Genomic DNA, 21,117 nt, shown 5'->3' on the forward strand with positions numbered 1-21,117 from the left:
TTGTCCAAATGAAGGCCTAAGGAGTAGTGTTATGGTAGGGCAGAAACTCCACAGTGTTTTATGAAGCCTGGCTGAACCATAAGGTTTGCAATTTGAATTTGGCTAGGATAAGCATAAGATGCTTCATTTGAGGTGTGATTCAACAACCCACTAGGAAGCTTTTATCAAACAAAATTTATTTAAGAATATAGTTAACACGTATAGAAATAAAATTAGCAATACTTTTATCAATTACAAACAAAAAACAAAGAAAACAAGCACAATAATTTATTAACCCTTAATTGAATATTAAAGTTATTCCAACAAACCAAAACTTTTTCATGGACAAAACTCTTTTCACAGGCCTAACACAGCATAGATTAAAATGTCACTTGACTTGAATTGAGTCTCTTCGAAACCTGCACTTTCCTTCCAGAAGGCAAAACGTTGCCTTGAGATAACCAGCAAACTTTCCAAATGGAACAGGGAGAGAGATTTCAGCTTCTTTCTTGCTTGATATCCCTACTAAAATTAAAAATTAAACTGCAACCTCAGATCTCTCAAAACTGAAACCTTAAACTCAGTAGAAAGAAAGAAAACTATTCAGGTGCATATGACCTTTTCTCCTAACAATGCAGGATCATAAAACTAATCCAAGATTAAACATTGTTTAATCCCAGAGTAAATAACCCCCATTTAAGCTATTGAAGTAGCAATAAAAGGATTCTGGTAGTCAGCCTGGCAACATTAACAAGCTGTGAGCTGCAGAAATCATCGTTTAAAAAAACTTCCTTAAAGCGACACTAATGTCACAGTAGGGACTATAGTGTTCTGAGTCCCTTTGCCCTGCTGCATCAGCAACCGTTGGAGGTGGGCAAAAGTTCCATCCCATTAAATCTGGGTTCAAATAGCATTCTAATGTATCTAAAAGTTGACCTAGTTTTGGTTCTTCTGAAGGATACAACTCATTCAGGAAAGATGGGGAAGGGAAAAAAGGCTGAGAAGTGACAATTTTGGTACGGAAGAGGATTATTCTGAGGGAGAAGGCAGCATAGTGGCATTAAGTGAATTGCATGAAGTAAATTTCAGAGAACCATCATAGATTCAACCATAGGTTGAACGGCTGCCTTCAATGCTGTAACCATTCTATGTTCTAAAAAACCTGCTGAAGTTTCACCAGAAATGTGTCAGAATAGACATGTATTTGCAGGCCTGGTTAATTGCACTAGTTTCTTTTCTTTATTCTTTAATGGGATGAGATTGGCACTGGCAGGACCAGCATTCATTGCTCATCCCTAATTGTCCTTAAGAAGGTGATGGTAATCCGTCTTCTTACACCACTGCAATCCATCTGGTCTAGGTATACCCACCATGCTGTTAGGAAGGGAAATTTAGGTTTTTGATGAAAGAATTGCAGTATCAGTGATTTTACTGGGAAAAATAACTTTTAATGATGAAACTATATCAATAATATTACTAACAGCAAAAATCAAGTAATACACGTTTTAAAAAACACAAGCTTAAGTTTGAGCAGAAAGTTAATTTCAGTCTTGGCTTCTGTTGCAGTATGTGAATCCAGCATTTGAACACATGATGGGTTATCATAAAGGGGAGTTGATTGGCAAAGAACTTACTGAACTACCCAAGAGTGACAAAAATAAAGCAGATCTTCTTGATACAATAAACACATGTATCAAGAAAGGAAAGGTAAGTGCTCCTTACAGCATTTCAGGTTTTTGATATATTTACCCCTTACGTTCTCCTGTTTGTGGGACCTTGCCGTGCATAATTTGGCCATCATATTTTTTACATTATAATGGCGACTGCACTTCATTGTTTGACTGGAGTGTTTTCAGGCACTTTGAGGTAGTGAGAGTTGCTACATAAATGCAAATGTTTTTGTTTTTGAACTTAGCAATATGAGCCATTCAAGTTGTCACACTGGTAATTATAGAAATTTCAAAAACGTTTGTGAAAAAGTGCTTTGGGGAAGAATTGAACCCAATATGCACTGAGTAAGAGAAAGATTGAATTCACCTAACAAAGTTTGACCAGAAAAATCTTTTCCTTCCAATTCTTTGCTGGCTATTTCTTATTAGCTCATTATGGTTCCCTAGCCTAGTCCTTGGAAGGACCATCTTCAGCCTGCAGATTGACTGCTGCCACTGAGCAACATTTTGTTCAGTCCTTATACAAAGCTTGGCAACATTTCTGCTTCTAATTCGTCTATTTCCCTGCTCCTTCTAATCAGTTGGCTCACATGCCAACTGACAATGCAGCATTTTTAATTACCTCAATTTTTCTTTGCTTGCATCCCTCACAGTGTAGAGCATATATAAAATAATTGGCTTCATTGCTATGCTATTTCTCCTGCCAATATTTCCAGCATAAAACAGAAGCCACTCTCATTAGGCTAGGGGCAGAATCATAGAACCCTTCAGTGTAGAATGAGGCCATTCAACCCATCAAATTTGTGCTGGCTCTTTGAAAGAGCTATCCAATTAATTACATTCCCCTTCTTTATCCCTATAGCCCTGCATTTTTTCCCTTATGAAATTCACTTTTAAAAGTTACTCTTGAACTGGCATCTCTTAGGCAGTGCATTCCGTATTATTGCTTAATTCACATTCGCTAATTCAAACCTCTTTGTCCAAACAATTGATCACGTGCAAGGCTGTAATCTAGGCCTACCTATTGCTATCTGAAGAGGACGGAAAGATCTCCTCATGTCCTAACCAATGGTCTTTCTTCAACTAAAACCATATTATTTGGTCATAAATTGCCATGCTGTTTATTTTCATATATATACGTTAAAAATTTGTTTAAATGCCAAATTTGTTTGATACTGTGACTTAGCAATTGCGACCAGAAAATGGGGTGAACAGCTCAGGGCCCTTTTTCATTCATCGCTCATTAATGTTTGCTGCTCAACAGTTAGAAACAAGCCCACAGATTCACAGAAAAATGAACAGAATCATGGAATGCAATCCCAAAACAATAATGAAAATCTCAAGACTCTACTGTTAACTGGAATTTTGGCATTACATTACTATAAAATGTTCTGTTCCTTCTTTTCTCAGATCCCAATCGGGCCTCATTATCTCACTGTTTTCTGTATCAACCCATAGTTGTCTGATATCAAAATCTAGCTAAGACAAAGTGGCTTCCAGAGGTCTTTCAGTCTTACCTTCAGACTTTGGCCTCTTTGCTGTGTTCTCAAAGATTGTTGTGGATCTCCTGTGAAATTTCAGGGTTTGGATTTTCACCCGAGATAAAAGAGATGCAGGCATGATGGGCTGAATGGCCTCCTTCTGCACTAATAATTCTGTGAAGAGAAAATAATTTGCATTTATAAAGCGGCTTTCATAATCATAGGAAGCCCCTAAGCATTCCCCTACAACACTTAACTGAAGGTTAGAAGTGAGCCAAACATGGGGCAGGATTTTCCAGATACTGCGGTTTCTCCACTATCACCCAGAGAGCCAAGTGGAAACACATCTTTGCCAATCACGACAGGCCACGGGTAGTTAACATTTCCTAGAGTGTAATTTGGCTAGTGAAAGTTCTGCATTAGAGAACTGTCAGCCAGTTTGATTGGCTTATACCTCTGTAGACCTAGTGGCAGCAGTGGTCAGGACTTGATTCCCAGATTCTAAAACCAGAGTCCAGGATCAAGTCTGAGATCTCATGGAAGGGAGGGGAAATGAGGCTGGGGGAAGGGTGTTGGGTGTCTTGATGGAAAAATCAGGGATGCAGGGAACACCCATGTCAGAACAGACCTTGGGAGTAGGATGCTCAATACCAAGAGGAGGTCTTTGAGGGAGGTGCCACACCCTCTTTTCCTGCCCAAGATCCAAGCAGGCTGACTTGCCAGGTTTCTCCTCTACCTCTGAAATCCTCCTGTCAACCTTTAAATTGAGACTTGGCAGGAAGTAGCTCTTAAGTAGTCAATAATTAGCTTATATTTGGCAGGAGAACAGACAAGCCACCCTAGATCTCACTTAGATCTTTAAAATTACAGACAGTAAGGGGAGAGCAGTAGGCCACCTAAGGAATTCTGCAATATTTTGCACTTGCAAACCCACCAGCAGGTACCAGCATAATTCTGCTCCATCCATGGAGCCCTCTTGAGCTGTGGATACTTGGCACTTTGCCAATAGTATTGAACTGAAACCAGAACACTAATATTTGAAAAACATTGAGCCACCATTCAGGCATACGAGGCAGAATCTTGTGACCTCCCTGTGGCAGGGATGAGATGCATTTTATGGGTTAGGAGGATAGTAGGTAGTGAACCCGCCATCTTCCTGCCTGCATCCAGTTTCAATCCAGGGCAGCAAGACCCATACCTGCCACCAGTTAAAGCCATTGAGTCAGAAATTAATGCCCACTTAAGGGCCTCAATCCCACCTATCAAGCCACATGGAGCATGGTGTGTTTGCTTGCCGGTTCTCAAGGACCCTGTGTTACACAGTGCCTTATTGAGAGATCTGGTGCCTGCTGAGAGTCAAACCCCTGTTTTGCTGCTAAACCCCTTCCCTCCCTTCCCCAACTCCACCTTTGAGCAACTCCCTCCCTGCCATCACTCACATGTGCCTGGGTCCTTCATCCAAGATCTTGGGAGGGTGTAAGCAGCAACTGCTTCATACAGAACAACTGCCAGCCCATTGCTACCTTGTCAAGTGCCTGAGGGACACACGATACAATGAGTTTTCCCAAAAAGAGGGACACAGGGATTTTGCTGGATCTGCAGACAGTGGCCGGGACGCCTCTAGCCTCCATAAGATTCCACTAATGACTACGCTCCCTGTGCACCCAAAATGGCCTCAACCAATTTCTAGGCCACCTCATTTGCATGCACAAATAGCTTCATCAAAGCTGCAGTGACAAAACCTCAACGTCGCTGAAAACATGACTGGCATCAATCTATTGTTCATAAATTGGATCCAATCCAGGCATATGCAGGAATGATAAAATGAATTCCTTAGGCAACTGCAACACAAAACTTTTTGAGAAATGAAATGTCTCCAATTTGCGTAATTACAAAATACTTTCAATTGATTTGTACTGTTAAACTCTAATTGATCTCCTGATTTATTTAGACCACTTCCTCACAGAGAGCACCCGAGCAGATGCCAGAGGAGGATAGATCAGATCAGCTACCAAATATTACAACCATGAAAGGGATTTCACATTACCCATAAAGAGAAACTATTAAAAATTTACTTAAATTGGTATAATGGAATGAATACTAAAGAGTTTGTGGAATGCTGTGTGGTGTTTGTGACAGTTGTGGGAAACCCATACAAAGAGATGCACAAAATAATATCTTCAAATATTCCAAAATTGACATAATTCATGATTTTTTTTTACAGAAATGGCAAGGAATTTACTATGCAAGGCAAAAAGCAGGAGAAAGTATACAGCAAGATGTAACAATAACACCTGTAATAGGCCAGGGTGGGTAAGTATCACCATTCAATTCCAGGAAAACAAGACAGGAAAACAGAAATAAACACTTCTGGACGTAATGTCCCCGGCATGTACAAAGCAGACAACAAAAATTCTTCAGATTTAGCTTTAAATGTACCAATTCTGTGAAAAATGGTCTTGTAGAACTATTGATAAAGTTTCAAAGGAGTGATACTAAGTCTGTAAATCTTTCTTCATCCCAACGGCTAATTATTAATCTCATAAAAACGTTATGGAATATTGATCTCTTCCTTAAATAAATCGTAATCCTGCTCTTCTCTATGTGGCAGTGACATTGCTTTTTGTGCTTGAATGTAAGTGCAATAATGAAGGAAGAGTAAGGTCATTGTATTGAACATCACTAAGAATCTTTACAGTAGAATTGAAGTAATTAATCTTGCTGCAATATTCAGAATCAGATTTTGTCTTAATTCAATGCTATTGTAATCTAATCTCCTGATCAGAACCTGTGACTGAATGTGACATGTTCAGTTTTCCTCTATTAAGTGTGAGCACAGATGACAAATGCTTATAAGTTCTTGAAGCTGGGTTGATTTGTAAGAATGGGTTGGACCATACTCAGATTAATTTAGACAGAGCCATTTCGAAGCTAGTTCTGGAGCAGAGATCTTCAGCACTGCAGCCAGGAAGTTGAGAGAGCTTGCCCTTTTCCTTTATCCAGTATAAATTACATATCCAGAATCAGACTGGCTGATGAATGCTTAAGTATCTGATTTCCGAAGTTGGCTTGACTTTGTAAATGGGCATCTTCTAAAGCAGCTAAATTGCAACAGTGAAGAAAATACAAATTCCCAACCTAACTAAAAAGGTGGGAAAAGAAGAAGAATTCTGAAACTCACTAGCTAGACCATGAGAACAATGGTTGATTCTGATGATAACAGTTGCCCTCAAAGATGTTCAGCCCTGAAGGCCCATGAGCTAGTAAGACCGACATCGATAAATGGACCGATACAGGTCCATTTCTTAGAGCAAGACAGCCTAACAGAACACAACACTGCTACACCCTCTATTGATCAAGCAGGGCTCAAAGTGCCTCTTTGATGTTGGTTTCATGGTGACCAAGATTATCACCACTAAATTTCAAACCCTCCAATTGGTCATTCTACACATATTCTGTCCCTCCTCCTCTCAACTCAAGACCAGCAGCATGCAATTCTCATCAGTGTGTATGCCCCAATCTTGAAGGCTAACCCAGTTGACAAAGATAAATTGTACAATAATTATAGTGAACTAATCTGGAACATGACTCCTGAGGATGTTGTCCTTGGTGATTTCAGAATTGGCTGTGTCAGTATGACATGAAAAGATGTGGCTCATAAACAATGGAGTTGGAAGCTGCAATGAAAACAGATATCTACTCTTGGAGAGGGCTATGTTTTTGAGGATGAGTGCTTGATACAGGCTGATAGGGTAGAAGAGGTAGATGTTCTGAGGGAATATGTATTAGCAATTTTGAAAAATCTGAGGGTGGATAAGTCCCCTGGGCCAGATGGGATACATCCTAGGATACTTTGGGAGGCAAGGGATGAGATTGCGGAGCCTTTAGCTTTGATCTTTGAGTCCTCACTGTTCATGGGAATTGTGCCAGAGGACTGGAGAGTGGTGAATGTCCTTTCTCTCTTCAAGAAAGGGAATTGGAATGATCCTGGTAATTATAGGCCAGTTAGTCTTACTTCGGTGGTCAGTAAGTTAATGGAAAGGGTCCTGAGAGATAGGATTTATGACCATTTGGAAAGATGCAGTTTAATCCAGGACAGTCAGCACAGTTTCGTGAGGCGTAAATCCGATTGAATTCTTTGAGGAGGTAACTAAGTATGTGGACGAAGGTAGAGCAGTTGATCATAGAATCCTACAGTGCAGAAAGAGGCCCTTCGGCCCATCGAGTCTGCACCAAACACAATCCCACCCAGGCCCCACCCCCATATACCCACTAATCCCTCTAACCTACGCATCCCTGGACACCAACAGGCAACTTCTTAGCATGACCAATCAACCTAACCCGCACATCTTTGGACTGTGGGAGGAAACTGGAGTACCTGGAGGAAACCCACGCAGACACGAGGAGAATGTGCAATCTCCACACAGACAGTGACCCAAGCTGGGAATTGAACCCAGGACCCTGGAGCCGTGAAGCAGCAGTGCTAACCACTGTGCTACCCCGATGTCGTATATATGTATTTTAGTAAGGCATTTGATAAGGTTCCCCATGGTAGGCTCATGAAGAAGATAAGGATGTGTGGGATAGAAGGAAATTTGGCCGATTGGATAAGTAACTGGCTGAATCATAGATGGCAGAGGGTGGTGGTGGAAGGAAAATTTTCAGACTGGAGGCCAGTTACCAGCAGTGTTTCACAGGGATCAGTGCTGGGTCCTCTGCTATTTGTGATTTTTATCAATGACTTGGAAGAGGGGGCAGAAGCGTGGGTTAGTAAATTTGCTGATGACACCAAGGTTGGCGGAGTAGTGGATGAGGTGGAGGGCTCTTGCAGGCTGCAAAGAGATATTGATACGATGCAGAGCTGGGCCGAAAAGTGACAGATGGAGTTTAACCTTGATAAGTGTGAGGTGATAAATTTTGGTCGGACAAACTTGAATGCGGATTACAGGGTCAACGGCAGGGTTCTGAGGAATGTGGAGGAAAGAGAGATCTTGGGGTTCATATCCACAGATCTCTGAAGATTGCCACTCAAGTGGATAGAGCCGTGAAGAAGGCTTATAGTGTGTTAGCGTTTATTAACAGGGGGTTTGAGTTTAAGAGCCATAGGATAATGCTGCAACTATACCAGACGTTGGTGAGACCACATTTGGAATATTGAGTTCAGTTCTGGTCATCTCACTATAAGAAGGATATGGAAGCATTGGAGAGAGTGCGGAGGAGATTTACTGGGATGTTGCCTGATTTGGAGGGTAGGCCTTATGAGGAAAGGTTGAGGGAGCAGGGGCTTTTCTCTTTAGAGCGGAGGAGGATGAGAGGCGACTTAATAGAGGTTAATAAGATGATGAGAGGGATTGGTAGAGTGGACGTGCAGAGACTATTTCTTCAGGTGGATGGAGCTGTTATAGGGGGCATAACTATAATGTTCATGGTGGGAGATATAGGAGGGATGTCCGAGGTAGATTCTTCACTCAGAGAGTGGTTGGGGTGTGGAATAGACTGCCTGCTGTGATAGTGGAGTCGGACACTTTAGGAACTTTCAAGTGGTTATTGGATAGGCACAGGGAGCACACCAGAATTATAGGGAGTGGGATAGCTTGACCTTGGGATTGGATGTAGCTCAGCACAGCATTGAGGGCCAAAGGGCCTATACTGTGCGAGAATGTTCTATGTTCAATGAATTCTGTGCAGAAACGTAACTTTCCGTAACCAACACTTTCTTTTAATAATAATACTGCTTCAACCACATGGATGCTACCCTCGCTGTAAACACTGGAACCTGAGAGACTGCAACTTGGTGCACCAGTGTGACCTAAAGGACGTCCTGCTTACTAGGGTCATGTCTGGTGCTGGCTGCCATACGGACCATTCAAAGCTGTATTTACATTTTAAGTCTAAGCCCAAGAACAGGCCCAGCAACAACCCAGAATAAACATTTCAAGTCAACAAGCTTCAAATCCTATCTTGCAAAGATAGATATCAAGTAACCTGACAGAGCAGTCTGGAACACCCTGATCTCACTGCTGAGTCCATTCAGGAGAACTCTGGAAACACATCAAAACAGCTGTACTGGATACCTAAAATGACGTTATGGCACCCAGCATCAAGAAGAACAGTGGTTTGATGAAAATGACAAGGAAATGCAAGATCCCTTAATAATAGAAAGGTCAGCTCACCAGGCTCACCTGGCCCAGTTGGCCAGCCAGGGGAAAAAGACAGCCTATTGTCAAGCATGCAGCACCCTTCAACTTAAACTGAGGAACATCCAAAATGACTGGTGGATCACACATATGGAAAAAACTCAGCTGTATACTGATAGTAGCAGCATATGAAGCTTCTATGAAGCCCTAAAATCTGTCTATGCATCATCATAGAGTCACAGAGTTTTACTGCATGGAAAGAAGCCCTCTGGCCCATCGTGTCCACACCAGCCATCAGGTATCTATTCTAATCTAACATTTTGCAACATGTGGTCCATAGCCACATATGTTATGGCATTTCAAGAGCTCATCTAAATACTTCTTAAATGCTACGAGGGTTCCCACCCCTACCAACCTTTCTGGCAGTGGGTTCCAATTTACACCACCTTCTGGCAGAAAACATTTTTCCTCATCTTCCGTAAACCTCCTGCCCCCTTAACTTAATCTACGTTCCAGGTTATTGACCCCTCTCCTAGGGGGAAATGCTCCTTCTTATCCACCCTATCTATACCCTCATAATTTTATACATAAGAACATAAGAAATAGGAGCAGGAGTAGGCCATCTGGCCCTTCGAGCCTGCCCCGCCATTCAATAAGATCATGGCTGATCTGTCGTGGCTCAGTTCCACATTCCCGCCCTCTCCCCATAACCCTTAATCCCCTTGCCTATCAAAAACCCATCAACCCGCATCTTAAAAATATTTAGCGAGGCAGCCTCCACCACCTCAACGGGCAGAGAATTCCAGAGATTCACCACCCTTTGAGTGAAGAAATTCTTCCTCAACTCCGTTCTAAACCGCCCCCCCTTTATCTTGAGGCTGTGCCCCCTAGTCCTACTGTCCTTTCTGAGCGGGAAGAGTCTCTCCACCTCTATCGTATCCATCCCATTCATCATCTTATACGTCTGAATGAGATCTCCCCTCATTCTTCTAAACTCTAACGAGTACAAGCCTAGTTTATTCAGCCTCTCCTCATAGCTCAACCCCCTCAACTCCGGCATCAGCCTAGTAAACCTCCTCTGCACTCCCTCCAAGGCCAAAATATCCTTGCGTAAGTACGGCGCCCAAAACTGCACACAGTACTCCAGCTGCGGCCTCACCAATGCCCTATATAGCCGCAGCACGACCTCCTTACTTTTATATTCAATCCCCCTCGCTATGAAGGCCAGCATCCCATTCGCCTTCCTGACCACCTGCTGCACCTGCAGGCTGGGTTTTTGCGACTCATGCACAAGGACCCCGAGGTCCCTCTGCACCGTCACCTGCTGCAGTTTTTCTCCATGTAAGTAATAATCCTTCCTACCATTATTCCTACCTATCAGGTTCCCCCTTTGCCTTCTCTGCTCTTAGGAAAACAACCCCAGCCTACCCAAGCTCTGTTGATAGCTGACACACTCTAGCCAAGGCAGCATCCTGGTGAATCTCCTCTGCACATTCTCTAGTGCAGTCACTTCCTTCCTATAGTTTGGTGGCCAGACAGCAAATAGCTCTTCAGGATTAAATTCTGTTTGCCGCTCTTCTGCCCCTCAAACCAGCCCATATATATCATCCTGTAATCTAAGGATTTGCTCTTCATTATTTGCCAACACCAATAATTTTGTGTCATCTGTGAATTTACTTATCAAATGCCCTACATTCACATCCAGATCATTAATGTACACTATGAACAATAAGGGAACCAGCACTGATTCCTGCGAAACACCAGTGGATACACGCTTAAAGTCACAAAAACAATCTTTGACTATTACCCTCTGCCTCTTGCTACTAAGCCAATTTTGGATCCAGTTTGCCAAATTGCCTTAGATCCCATGGGCTCATACCTTCTTCATCAGCCACCCATGTGGGACCTTTTCAAGAGTCTTAGTCAAGCCCATGTAGACTACATCAACTGCACTACCCTCATCTACACACCTAGTCACTTCCTCAAAAAATTCAATCTTACCTGTGATACATGATTTCCCTTCCACAAAACCATGCTGACTATCCTTAATTAATCTTTGCCTTCCCAAGTGGAGATTAATTCTGTCCCTCAGAACATTTTCCAATTGGTTCCCTACCACTGAAGTTAGACTCACTGGCCTGTAATTTCCTGGTTTTTTCCCACTTCTCCTTGAATAACAATACCACATTAGCTGTTCTCCAGTCCTCTGGCACTTCTCCTGTGATGTGGAGATGCCGGCGAGGACTGAGGTGAGCACAGTAAAAAGTCTCACCACACCAGGTTTAAGTCCAATAGGTTTATTTGGTAGCACAAGCCACAAGCTTTCGGAGCACTGCCCCTTCATCACTCACTTGATGAAGTAGAGTTTAGTATCTAGGGCAGGGTCACCATGTTTCAAGACTTTGGATGGAATTCCATTGATTCCAAGGGCTTTGTTGCTTTTCATCTGATTGATGGTACTCACTGATTCCTTCAGGGTTGGACATTCATCTAGTTCTTGTTTGACTGTCTGCTGTTGGTTGTGGTTGATGGCAGTATCATGCACTGTCCACTTGGCATTGAAGTGTATTTCAAAGTGCTCCAAACAGCGGCCAAGAACTGACACCTTGCTGATGTGTAGGATCTTGCCATTGGCGGTTCTCAGGGAATCTTGGGTTTGATATGATTCAGAGCAGAGTGGTTCTGGAACAGAGTGGCACCTGAACAGAGTGGCTTAATTGAGAATTTGGAGACAGTGCAAAGTTTGGTAAATATTGGTAAATGGAATCTGTAAAACTGAAACCTTGTTTAGCAGCTCGACTTGAATCTAGAACTTTAGAAATTCTGCTAACAGAACTTGCCCACCAGTAGCAGTTAACTGTCAATCAGTTGCAAGCATTTGTTTTTCAATAGATGCTAATCATCAGGTGTAAGGCAATTGAGTCATCACTGGGAACTTGGAAATCGTCTAAAGAGCAAGAGGGCCTGAGCAAAGCAGTTCTGAACAGAACGGTCCTGGAACGGAGTGGCACTTGAGTGGAGTGGCTCAATTGGGAATTTGGATACAGTGGGAATTTGGAGAAAAGGAGGAATGATCTAGTATATAACTAGATCAATGATCTAGTTATGATCTATATATATAAAATGACTGATGAATTTGATAATAAGAGTTCAGTTACAGCTATAGGAGCTGACCTGCCAAGGATCAGCAGACAGAGCAGAGCTCTCACGACACACTCAATAGGTAATGGGTAAGTTTTTTTTTCTCCAACTTAAAGCTACATTAAGGTAAGAGTTCCAACTTTGAAAAAAGAATTAAATGAATTTCTACTGGACATAAATTTAATAAAAGAGTCCTTAAACTGAAGTAATGGCACAGGAGCTCAGTCCTGTGTGTTGCACCACCTGCAGCATGTAGGAATTTGTAGACACTCCTTGCAGTCATGTGATCATGTGTGCAGGAAGTGCCATAGATTCGCTCAACTTAAACTCCATGTTTGGGGGAGGGAATAAAAGAGGAGGTCATGGTGTCATGGTATTGATCAAGGAGTCAATTACTATAGTAAGGAGGGATGATACCTTAGAAGGTTCCTCAACTGAGGCCATTTGGGTGGAACTTACAAATGAAAAGGGGGCAATCACATTGCTGGGAGTGTAGTATAGGCCCCTAAACAGACAGGGAGAAATAGAAAGGCAGATATGTAGGCACATTTCTGAGAATTGTAAGAATAATAGGGTAATAATAGTAGCGGATTTCAATGTCCCCAATATTAACTGAGATAGTCAAAGTGTGAAAGGCTTAGTTAGAGGGAGTGGAATTCTTAAAATGCATCTGGGAGAATTTTTTATGCCAAATAGAAAGCTCAAGAAGAGAGGGGGTGGTGCTGGACCTGGACTGCCCCTTCATCACTCACTTGATGAAAGACTCATCATGGTCAGCTGGAACCAGGACATGTTCCTAAAGGAGGTTTGTGACGCTGTTATTATCATCTTATTCAAAAAGAATGGAGAAAAGTCAGACTGTTCCAACAACTATGAGGGTTGTTACCCTCCATTCTGTTGCTGGTAAGATCCTGGCCAGGATCTTACCAGCAACAGGCTTATACCTATCATTGCCGATAAAACCTCCCAGCCAGTGTAGCTTCAGAGCAGACACAGCTTCAGAGCAAACAGAGACCAGGTATTTTCACTCAGACAAATGCAAGAAAGGTGTTGTGAGCAAATCAAAGGTATGAACATCATTTTTGTAGGTTTCACAAAGGCATTCAACATTATGAGCAGAGATAAACTCTGAAAAATCCTTTAAAATTCTGGATGTGCATTATGTTTCTGAAGCAGCTTCGTGTAAATCAGTGCAGACAAGTCAAGCAAACAGAGGTCTCTTGTGTCTCTTCCGTATCTTTAGTTGTCCGGCAGAGGCAGGCAAAAGGCAGGGAATTATAGGCCGGTTAGTTTAACGTCTGTTGTAGGTAAAATGTTAGAATCCGTCATCAAGGAGGAAATAGCGAGGCATCTTGAGGGGAATTGCTTGATAGAGCAGACGCAGCACGGTTTCGTTAAGGGGAAGTCGTGTCTGACGAATTTATTGGAGTTCTATGAGGATGTGTCTAGGGCGGTGGATAGAGGACAGCCAGTGGATGTGGTCTTTCTTGATTTTCAGAAGGCGTTTGACAAGGTACCTCACAAGAGGTTATTGCAGAAGGTAAGGGGGCATGGAGTTGGGGGTAGGGTGTTAGCGTGGATAGAGGATTGGTTGTCAAATAGGAGGCAGAGAGTGGGGGTTAATGGGTGCTATTCAGATTGGCGGTTGGTGACTAGTGGAGTGCCCCAGGGGTCGATGCTGGGACCTCAGCTATTTACCATTTATATAGATGATCTGGAGGAGGGAACCGAGTGTATGGTGTCGAAATTTGCTGATGACACCAAGATTGGGGGAACGGCAAATTGCGCGGAGGGTGTGGAGAGTCTGCAGAAGGATCTAGATAGGCTGGGCGAATGGGCCAGGAAATGGCAAATGGAATTTAATGTTGGCAAGTGCAAGGTGGTCCACTTTGGTAGGAATAATGGTAGGAAGGACTATTTCTTATGTGGCGAAAAACTGCAGCAGGCGACGGTGCAGAGGGACCTCAGGGTCCTTGTGCATGAGTCGCAAAAACCCAGCCTGCAGGTGCAGCAGGTGGTCAGGAAGGCGAATGGGATGCTGGCCTTCATAGCGAGGGGGATTGAATATAAAAGTAGGGAGGTCTTGCTGCGGCTGTATAGGGCATTGGTGAGGCCACAGCTGGAGTACTGTGTGCAGTTTTGGTCGCCGTACTTACGCAAGGATATTCTGGCCTTGGAGGGAGTGCAGAGGAGGTTTACTAGGCTGATACCGGAGTTGAGGGGGTTGAGCTATGAGGAGAGGCTAAATAAACTAGGCTTGTACTCGTTAGAGTTTAGAAGAATGAGGGGAGATCTCATTGAGACATATAAGATGATGAATGGGATGGATAGGATAGAGGTGGAGAGACTGTTCCCGCTCAGAAAGGACAGTAGGACAAGGGGGCACAGCCTCAAGACAAAGGGGGGGCAGTTTAGAACGGAGTTGAGGAGGAACTTCTTCACTCAAAGGGTGGTGAATCTCTGGAATTCTCTGCCCGTTGAGGTGGTGGAGGCTGCCTCGCTAAATATTTTTAAGATGCGGGTTGATGGGTTTTTGATAAGCGAGGGGATTAAGGGTTATGGGGAGAGGGCGGGAATGTGGAACTGAGCCACGACAGATCAGCCATGATCTTATTGAATGGCGGGGCAGGCTCAAAGGGCTAGATGGCCTACTCCTGCTCCTATTTCTTATGTTCTTATGACCCTGATGTGGACAACCCATGTTGGGGGGCAAAGCATGCTGCCAATGAAGAGGGTTAGAGGGGGTGTCTCCCGGAGCACTGTGAGATCAGGGCACCCTTATGAAATGGCACCCAAGCTCTCTGCAGCAGGCTCACTGGAATGTACAGATCCCACCCTCTCAGTACAGATGCACAACTTGCCAATCTCAAAACAAGTAACTTGAGTATCAAAGGATTTGAAGCAGATTGGTGTGGTTCATCCATTTTTTCTTGCAATTATGACACTTAGAAATTTTTTGTGAAAACTCCACCTGAGGCATCTACATTGCAAGCAAAGAAATGCAGCCCAGAGAATTGATCTGATTTGAGAATTAAAGCTACAGTTTATTTAAAAGAATTCAGTGAGCCCTAGAAGGCTATATCATCATGGAGATGGGCAGAGATTGAGAAATTTCCAGGGTTTAAATTTATGTTTGTTTGCTGGATGGGGGAGGTGGGGTTGTTGTTCTGTGGGAGAGGTAAAGCCCAACTGTTAGTGGAATACAGGCAAAAGAAACTAAGGTTTGCATGCTCTGGGATTCAGTAGAAGTCCTAGGAAGCTGAGGAGGTAGCAGAAGGTCACAGGCTCCATGCTGGAAAAGGTTAGGGCTCAGAAGAAGCCATGAGACCCAATTATATCTTGGTGAAATCGAAGGGCACTACCAAGCCATGTAAGCCAGCTGGTTATTAAAGAGCTGAGATAGTGCCAGTAAGTAGAGTCTGGAGTACAGGCCTAGAAATTTTGAGGGAATAGAGCCTCAAGAGTCAAGGTTGAAAACTGAGATGTGCAGTCTGTGAGGCAATTGAGTTGGTATGGGTTTGATGGAATTCAGATACTGAATCTTTAAAAATGAAAAGTTTGGAGTTCTTTGTGAGGGAGACAGAGTTTTAGTGAGATTGGTTGACTCACAGTGATGTCTGGGTGGGATGCTGAAAAATGCATGGGTAGGATCTGTCTTGGTTGTATTTGCTATCTCTTGTATAGTGTGGTGTGTTCGACCACAGGTTCACCTGTTAATCTACATGTATTTTCATGTTAGAGTACAAGATAGATATTATAAATTGTTTTCTCTTTGTGACCCTGTATAGTAAAATTATTTTTATTTGTTCGAAACCCATGGATTCTTGTGGCTTTACTCGCTGAAGAAGTCTCTTGAAACTCAAACTTTGTCTGCTTTAAACAAAGAGTCAATGGTCTATAATGAAATCTTATCAGATGCTTGGAGGCCTGGGCCAGAATCATAATATGCACCTGTTCAAATTTCTTGAGTTTTCATTTTTCCTCTTGAAAATTCACACTTGGTAAAACCTGGAAAAATGGATTTGACAGTTTAGGGTGGACCAATAAATTGGCGTTATGCTGGTAACAACTTATAGACCATATGACGGCACAGTAATACAGTGGTTAGCGCTGCTGCCTCATAGTTCCAGGGACCAGGTTTCAATTCCAGCCTTGGATGACTGTGGAGTTTGCATGTTCTCTCAGTGTGTGGGTTTTATTCAGGTGCTCCAGTTTCCTCCCAAAGTCCAAAGATGTGCAGTTAAGATGGATTGGATATGTTAAATTGCCCCTTAGGTTGGATGGGATTAGCCATGGTAAGTGTGTGGAATTACAAGGATAGGGTGGGAGAGATAAAATACTCGGCCAAAGGTGCAGACTCGATGGGCCAGATGGCCTCTTCTGTAGAAGTTCTGTAAAATTCCAATCAGCAAGGGAGTTAATGACCATATAAAAATAATGCAGGCTTGACTGTGATGTGACCACTTAGCACAGTGATATGCAAACTTTGTTAATTGGAAGTTCAGCTTCTACAGTTTAACACAATGGGCAGCATGATGGCACAGTGGTTGACGCTGCTGCCTCACAACACCAGGGACCCAGGTTCAATTCCGGCCTCAGGTCACTGTGTGGAGCTTGCACATTTTCCTCATGCCTGCATGGGTTTTCTCCCGGTGCTCCGGTTTCTTCCCACAGTCCAAAGATGTGTAGGTTAGGTTGATTGGTCATGCTAAATTGACCCCAGTGTCAGGGAATTAGCAGGGTAAATATGTTGGGAATAGGGCCTAGGGGGGATTGTGGTTGGTGCAGACTCAATGGGCTGAATGGCCTCTTTCTGCAGTGTAGGTATTCTATGGGTTCTACAATTGTCAGATTCTAACTATAACTGGTAACGTATTGATAAACACAGTTTCTGTGTGTAGAAAGTATATTCTGGGAATTACAGTCCATAATAGTAGTACATATCACTAACAGGCATTCACCCATAAGCCAATATTTAAATAGTTAATGAAGCAAGTTCAGAGAAATACATCAAGCATTCCAGAGATTGGGTTTATTACAGCATAATGGTGCACATGAGGTCAGGGCACCATAGTACGACAAGAGGGCTTTCCAAATGCTGTTGAAATGTTTTCTGATATCATAACAATGACAAAATAGACTAAGATTCAAATAGAAGGAAAGAAAATCTTGACAATGTGAATGATTGAGTGGGGTATCATATATTCTGGGGATTTCCCCCTCAGTTGATCTGTAAAAAGTGCCTTAGTCATTGACATCAGTAAACTCAAAAATCACCATTTTCAAGCTCTTGTTAAATGTTTGCCAATGCTTCATCTGATTCACTCGGGAGTGTAACTGTACTTTGTCTACTATCAATAGGAAAATTAGGCACTTTGTGTCCATCAAGAAATTGTGCAGTGACAACGTTAAGCAGGTAAGAATTTTAACTGCTACTTTCCCCATTATTTTCCTCTGAAGAGTTCTTTTTTAATGAACGAAGGCTCTACATTGCTGATGGAAGCCTACACACTAATGACGATCTATTGCAGTAATAACAATAGTTATAATTTCCATTTTACCTGATTTAACATTGCTGGTATATTTCTTTCTAATTAAATAGTTTTAATTGAGGTTTAAGTAGTGAAACCATATTAAGCACACATTCTAATCTTACCTAATTAGTGCTGTATGCAAAAGAGCTACCTAATTAGTACTGTCCCTGTTGAAGCTGTTGCAGTCAGACTTTACTTTCTAAGCAATTAGCTTTAACTGGAGTTTCACCCATGCAACTCTCCATTATACTCACTTGGCTCCACACTCATAATCATTGTGAACTCTGCAACTATGAATCTTATTGTGTAATTGGATCTCTGTGAAATGTACCCTCATATATCTGAAGCAGTGCAAAAGATTGGCAGGATGTGAGAAGAGTTGGTAGCAGGAGGATTGACAGCCATTTAAAGTTTCCTATTCTTAGGGGTCCCGTTTCTAAAGTTTAAGATTTTTTTCTTCTAATGAATGTCCTCTGTTTATTATCTTTCCCACCTCCTTCGCCTTAAGGCATTGATTCTTCAGTGGTATTTGGTTCTACAGATGCCAGACACTGATGCTTCACACAATTGAACATTAATGAAGAATTAATAGACAGAAATCAAAAGTGAAATTTTACGTCCTCCCCACGAACAGCTGACAGGCAGGGGATGGGGGCCATAAAATTGTGTAGTATAGTGGTACTGCTATGCATGCCACCTATCAGCCTGCACTGGTATCTTCATAGAACCCTTACAGTGCAGTGGGAGACCATTCAACCCATCAAGTCTGCACCAATTCTCTGACGAGTATCTTAGCCAGGCCCTCTCCTCCACCCTATCTCCATAGTCCCACACATTTCCCATGGCTAATCTATCTAGTCTACACATCATGGGACACTAAGAGGCAATTTAGCATGGCCAATCCACCTAACCTGCACATCTTTGGACTGTGGGAGGAAACCGGAGCACACAGAGGAAAACACGCAGATGGGGGAGGATGTGCAAACTCCACACAGACAGTCATCCAAGGCTGGAATTGAACCCAGGTCGCCGGCAGGGTGAAGCAGTGGTGCTAGCCACTGTAGCACCGTGCCCAACAAATGCTCCCCCTTTGTAGTTAACCAACCCTCCCCCATATTTGCCCCCATCCCACACTGTCAAATTCAGCCCTCAAAGCTGCCTTGCTGGCCTGGACTCAGCAAAATCTGGGACTTACTTGGGTCTCTGGCTCCATGGTCCTTTTTTTGGAGACTGAAATCACAAAAGTAATGGACTGCTGGGAGTATAGATCTGCCAGCCATTTGATTCACTCTCAGAGGTAGGACTTCCTCCCAGTGGATAGAAGTCTTGCCCTTAGTCATTTAACAGCCTAACAGTTGTTAAACTATTGAGGAGCGACCGACCCAAGCAGAGGCAGTCATACCCCAGCTTTTCAGCCACAGGAGAGGGCTACCCCTCTGTATAAAATTTCAGGCCAGGATTGCAAAGCCTTACTGATTTCTTTTCTCCTTCTTTGTAACAGATTGGGATTCAAAAGAGTTGCAATTCTGATCAAATTACTTACTTTGAATAAACAAATTTCCTACTTTATTAAATAATACTCAGATGAATTTGACATATTCCAATTATAAGAGCACTACGAATAATGCACTGGAAATTTCAAGCTCCTTGATATTTGACCTTCACTCCATCTACATTTCCAGTGAAGTTAAGCTGATTATTTGTACAATTGCCTGCTAAGTTGAGGATGTGAAACTTGTGATGTCCTCATATTTTTGTTAGCTGAGATTCATTGTGCAGAGGAGCAGTTCATGGTTAGCCACGGCCTACTAACTTTATGTGAATAATACTGAAGTTAAAATGTGAATAGATTGAGATTGAATGTTTTCCACTTGAGCAAAGCTCCAGCTCTTGGGGGGAAAAAAAATCATGCAAGCCTCTGCTGGCATATAAAAGTAAAAAATCTCATTAGTTCTGCTTCCAGTGTACTTCATAGGCAAGGTCTCTTGATGTACTCATAGTTTATATTTGTTCATGTAAATCATTTTTGTCTGATTAGACACAGTTCATCTTGAGTCGCTTTGGATTGATTGTTCAAATGCATTGCATGTGACCTTTTATTAAATTCTTTGCAATGTAACTTAAATACTGTTCAGATTAAACAGTGAAATCCCGCAAGCCTTAGATATAGTTGATGGTTTAGTGGGTGACATTATAAACAGCATGAGTGATTTACACTGTCATCAAATCATACGAGTGTTACAACTTTGACAACCTTGAATTCATTTTCAAATATTCTTTAAATAATGTGCACCATTTATTATAGGTTATCCTTTAAGATTGTTTTAGTGAGCCTTTCTAAGCATTAGCATGTAACTAGATATGCAATTGAACAAATGGTTGATGTGAGGACAATTTTGAACCATGTTAACCATGCGCAGGATTGGCAACATGGGTGCAAAATCCAGAGAGAATCTGAAATCACAAATCTCTCTGGCAAGATTGTGATTTCTGAATTTCAACCCCTCTTTGCTAGTGGAGTGATTCGAAATAGACTGCAGGTGCCAAGAACTTCATTTTAACATTTCATTGGTGAGCACTCACTCTGGTACTTAACCACCTCACTGAATATTTAGTCAGGGAGGTATCAGGGCAGCAGTATTGACAACAAATTTACAAAAACATGAACCTGGCAACCTCACCTCCAAGGGGGATTTTGGAGGTAAGCTCTCAGGTAGCCATCCAGCTGCAGGATGTTAAATGCTCAGGGGGCACTGGAGAGAACAAGGGGGACACAGAAAAGTTCAACTCAGGTCCAGGGGTGGGATTCAGTCTTGTGATTGTGGATGAGAGGTCACTTGCAGACCTAAACTTCCTTTCGTGTTGGGGTGTCCCTTGCTGTAAGGGGTTCTGGCAGCTGTTATGGGCACCCTCATAGCCTCTTGGTTTGGAAATGACCAGGACTAGGGAGTGAAGAACTCTTCCATTATAGCATGTGACATCTAATCAGTAATGTGGTGCCGTTGGTAGATTTTTGTGATGGTTCCCAAGTTCATGTGCAGGGCGCTAAAGCCATTGACCAGACTCTGCAGGAGAATGGTGATTTGTTTTGAGGACAGAGCTATATTGCAATGGTGACCTATCTCTACTAGTACTTAGATTCACCTGTGCCCACAAGAAGCCTATAGTTTCTTAC

At 42.6% G+C, this 21,117-nt stretch overlaps 1 protein-coding gene across 1 annotated transcript in view; it reads left to right on the forward strand.

Annotated features, from left to right (window-relative positions):
• pde8b (phosphodiesterase 8B) overlaps positions 1-21,117 on the forward strand; it is a 315,649-nt gene that overhangs the window by 241,189 nt on the left and 53,343 nt on the right. Inside the window, exons 8-10 of the mRNA XM_080189730.1 lie at positions 1,546-1,686; positions 5,355-5,443; positions 17,770-17,824. Of these exons, the coding sequence (XP_080045856.1) occupies positions 1,546-1,686; positions 5,355-5,443; positions 17,770-17,824 (285 nt within the window). The remainder of the gene's footprint in view (positions 1-1,545; positions 1,687-5,354; positions 5,444-17,769; positions 17,825-21,117) is intronic.

Source organism: Carcharhinus amblyrhynchos, chromosome 5 (assembly GCF_965287045.1).
Source record: "Carcharhinus amblyrhynchos chromosome 5, sCarAmb.v2.hapA, whole genome shotgun sequence".
Lineage (NCBI taxonomy): Eukaryota > Metazoa > Chordata > Chondrichthyes > Carcharhiniformes > Carcharhinidae > Carcharhinus > Carcharhinus amblyrhynchos.